The sequence below is a fragment of the Neopelma chrysocephalum genome, unplaced genomic scaffold, assembly GCF_003984885.1.
Source record: "Neopelma chrysocephalum unplaced genomic scaffold, ASM398488v2 Primary Assembly neopelma1_183857, whole genome shotgun sequence".
Classification (NCBI taxonomy): domain Eukaryota; kingdom Metazoa; phylum Chordata; class Aves; order Passeriformes; family Pipridae; genus Neopelma; species Neopelma chrysocephalum.
Genome location: NW_020938331.1, coordinates 1 through 3,148, shown reverse-complemented (window position 1 = coordinate 3,148; position 3,148 = coordinate 1). Strand labels below are relative to the sequence as shown.

Below are 3,148 nucleotides of genomic sequence, written 5' to 3'. Positions count from 1 at the left end.
CTGAGCTGTGCCAGCCCTGCCCTGGGCCATGTTCTGTCCCTGTGCCACGTTCTGTCCCTGTGCCATGCTCTGTCCCTGTGCCATGCTCTCCTCTGTGCCGCCCTGCCCTGTGCCATGCTCTGGCTGTCCCTGTACCCCCCTGAGCTGTGCCAGCCCTCCCCCGTGCCATGCTCTGTCCCCGTGCCCCCCTCCCCTGTGCCCCCCTCACCTGTGCCATGCTCTGGTTGTCCCTGTATCCCACCTGAGCTGTGCCAGCCCTCCCCTGGGCCATGTTCTGTCCCTGTGCCACCCTCACCTGTGCCGTGCTCTGGCTGTCCCTGTACCCCACCTGAGCTGTGCCAGCCCTCCCCTGTGCTGTGCTCTGTCTCTGTGCCAGCCCTCCCCTGTTCCAGCCCTCCCCTGTGCCAGCCCTGCCCTGTGCCATGTTCTGTCTCTGTGCCATGCTCTGTCCCTGTGCCATGTTCTGTCCCTGTGCCAGCCCTCACCTGTGCTGCGCTGTGTCCCTGTGCCAGCCCTGCCCCGTGCCCCCCTCCCCTGTGCCAGCCCTCCCCTGTGCCATGTTCTGTCCCTGTGCCAGACTTCCCTGTGCCAGACTTCCCTGTGCCATGCTCTGTCCCTGTGCTGTGCTGTGTCCCTGTGCCAGCCCTCCCCTGTGCCGTGCTCTGGCTGTCCTTGTACCCCACCTGAGCTGTGCCAGCCCTCCCCTGGGCCATGTTCTGTCCCTGTGCCAGCCCTCCCCTGTGCCACCCTCACCTGTGCTGTGCTCTGTCCCTGTGCCATGTTCTGTCCCTGTGCCACGTTCTGTCCCTGTGCCACGTTCTGTCCCTGTGCCATCCTCCCCTGTGCTGTGCTCTGTCCCTGTGCCAGCCCTCCCCTGTGCCCGCCCTCCCCTGTGCCCCCCTCCCCTGTGCCGTGCTCTGTCCCTGTGCCGTCCTCTCACCCTGTGCCAGCCCTCCCCTGTGCCAGCCCTTCCCTGTGCTGTGTCCCTGTGCCAGCCCTCCTTTGTGCCGTGCTCTGTCCCTGTGCCATGCTCTCTCAATGCCAGCTCTGCCCTGTGCCATGCTCTGTCCCTGTGCCCCTCTGCCCCGTTCCCCCCTCCCCTGTGCCCCCCTGCCCCGTGCCCCCCTCCCCTGTGCCCCCCTCACCTGAGCCATGCTCTGTCCCTGTGCCCCCCTCCCCTGTGCCGTGCTCTGTCCCTGCCCTGTGCTGTGCTCTGTCCCAGCCCTCCCCTGTGCTGTGTTCTCTCCCTGTGCCCCCCTCCCCTGTGCCCCCCTCCCCTGTGCCATGCTCTGTCCTTGTGCCCCACTCCCCTGTGCCCCCCTGCCCCGTTCCCCCCTCACCTGAGCCATGCTCTGTCCCTGTGCCCCCCTGCCCCGTGCCCCCCTCCCCTGTGCCCCCTGCCCCGTGCCCCCCTGCCCCGTGCCCCCCTGCCCCGTGCCCCCTTGCCCCCTGACCTGTGCCGTGATCTTGGCGGTGGCAGCAGCGGCAGCGACGGCGGCAGCCGGGGGGAGCCCCCCGGGCGTGGCCGGGGTGAGCAGCGGCATCGGGGGGGTGACGGCCTTGCCCACGCGCAGGTATTGACCCCCCAGGTCAAACAGGTTCATGGAGCTCACGGCGTCCTGGGACGACTGAGCCTTCTCGTACTCTGTGGGGAGGGGATTCATAAATATCCTCTCATTGTTCAGCCATGGAATCATGGAATGGTTTGGGATTGAAGGGACCTCAACGCCCACCCAGTCCCACCCCCTGCCAAGGCACGTTTCCTGCTGTTACAGGTTCCCCCAAGCCCTGTCCAGCCTGGCCTTGGACATCCCCAGGGATGGGGCAGCTCTGGGAAATCCAGCCCAGCCCCTCCCAGAGGAATTCCTTCCCAATATCCCATCTCTCCCTGCCCTCTGGCACTGGGAAGCCATTCCCTGTGTCCTGTCCCTCCATCCCTTGTCCCCAGTCTGCAGGGAGGGGGATTCACACACATCCTCTCATTGTTCAGCCACGGAATACTTTGGGATGAAGGGACCTCAACGCCCACCCAGCCCCACCCCCTGCCAAGGCACCTTTCCTGCTGTCCCAGGTTGCTCCAAGCCCTGTCCAGCCTGGCCTTGGACATTCTCAGGGATGGGGCAGCCACAGCTGCTCTGGGAAATCCAGCCCAGCCCCTCCCAGAGGAATTCCTTCCCAATATCCCACCTAACCCTGCCCTCTGGCACTGGGAAGCCATTCCCTGTGTGCTGTCCCTCCATCCCTTGTCCCCAGTCCCTCTCCAGCTCTCCTGGAGCCCCTTCAGGCCCTGCAAGGGGCTCTCAGGTCTCCCTGGATCCTTCTCTTCTCCAGAGGAACCCCCCCAGCTCTCCCAGCCTGGCTCTGGAGCAGAGGGGTCCAGCCTGTGCCTGTGCCAGGGCCTCACCACTGCTATAAATTATATATCTAAGATCAGGCCCAGACCTGCCCCAAATTCATTCCCATCCCAATGCTCAATGCAATTCCTCCCCTGGAGTGGGAAACCCAACCCCAAACCATCCCAATGCTCAATGCAACTCCTCCCCTGGAGTGGGAAACCCAACCCCAAACCATCCCGAGAGCCGAGGACGCTCCCCCCTGCCCCAAATTCATTCCCATCCCAATGCTCAATGCAATTCCTCCCCTGGAGTGGGAAATCCAACCCCAAAGCACCCCGAGAGCCGAGGACACTCCCCCCTCTCCCCATCCCACACCCAGCCGATGGGTTTGTACCGATGAATCCGTAGCCTTTGTGCTTCCCCGTGGTGGGGTCTCTGGCCAGGGTGCAGGATTTGATCTTGCCAAAGGCCTCGAAGACGCTCTTGATGTCGTCGTCGGACAGGTCCTGGTGCACCGAGGCCACGTAGATGCGGTTGAAGGCCCGGGCCTCCTCTGCCAGCTGGTCGATGATGGGCTGGGCCTGCCCGATGTTGCTGGGCCTGCCCACCTGAGGGACAGGGGTGGGATGGGCATGGGAAGGGGCTGCAGCACCCAGAGGGAGCTGGGGGAGGGCTCAGCCTGGAGAAAAGGAGGCTCAGGGGGGAACTTCTGGCTCTGGAAGTCCCTGACAGGAGGGGGGAGCCGGGAGGGGGTCGGGCTCTGCTGACAGGGAACCGCCTCAAGCTGTGCCAGGGGAGGGTCAGGTTGGACA

The 3,148-nt window shown here is 64.9% G+C and overlaps 1 protein-coding gene across 1 annotated transcript; it reads right to left on the bottom strand.

Moving 5' to 3' along the window:
* Positions 1–1,454: 1,454 nt before the first annotated feature.
* Positions 1,455–2,944, bottom strand: LOC113962632 (poly(U)-binding-splicing factor PUF60; the record flags this gene model as incomplete). The annotated part of the gene is made up of 2 exons (XM_027673386.1): positions 1,455–1,645; positions 2,731–2,944. Coding segments are annotated over 2 exons (405 nt in total), but the record flags the coding sequence as incomplete, so codon positions are not given.
* Between the last annotated feature and the right edge of the window lie 204 nt (positions 2,945–3,148).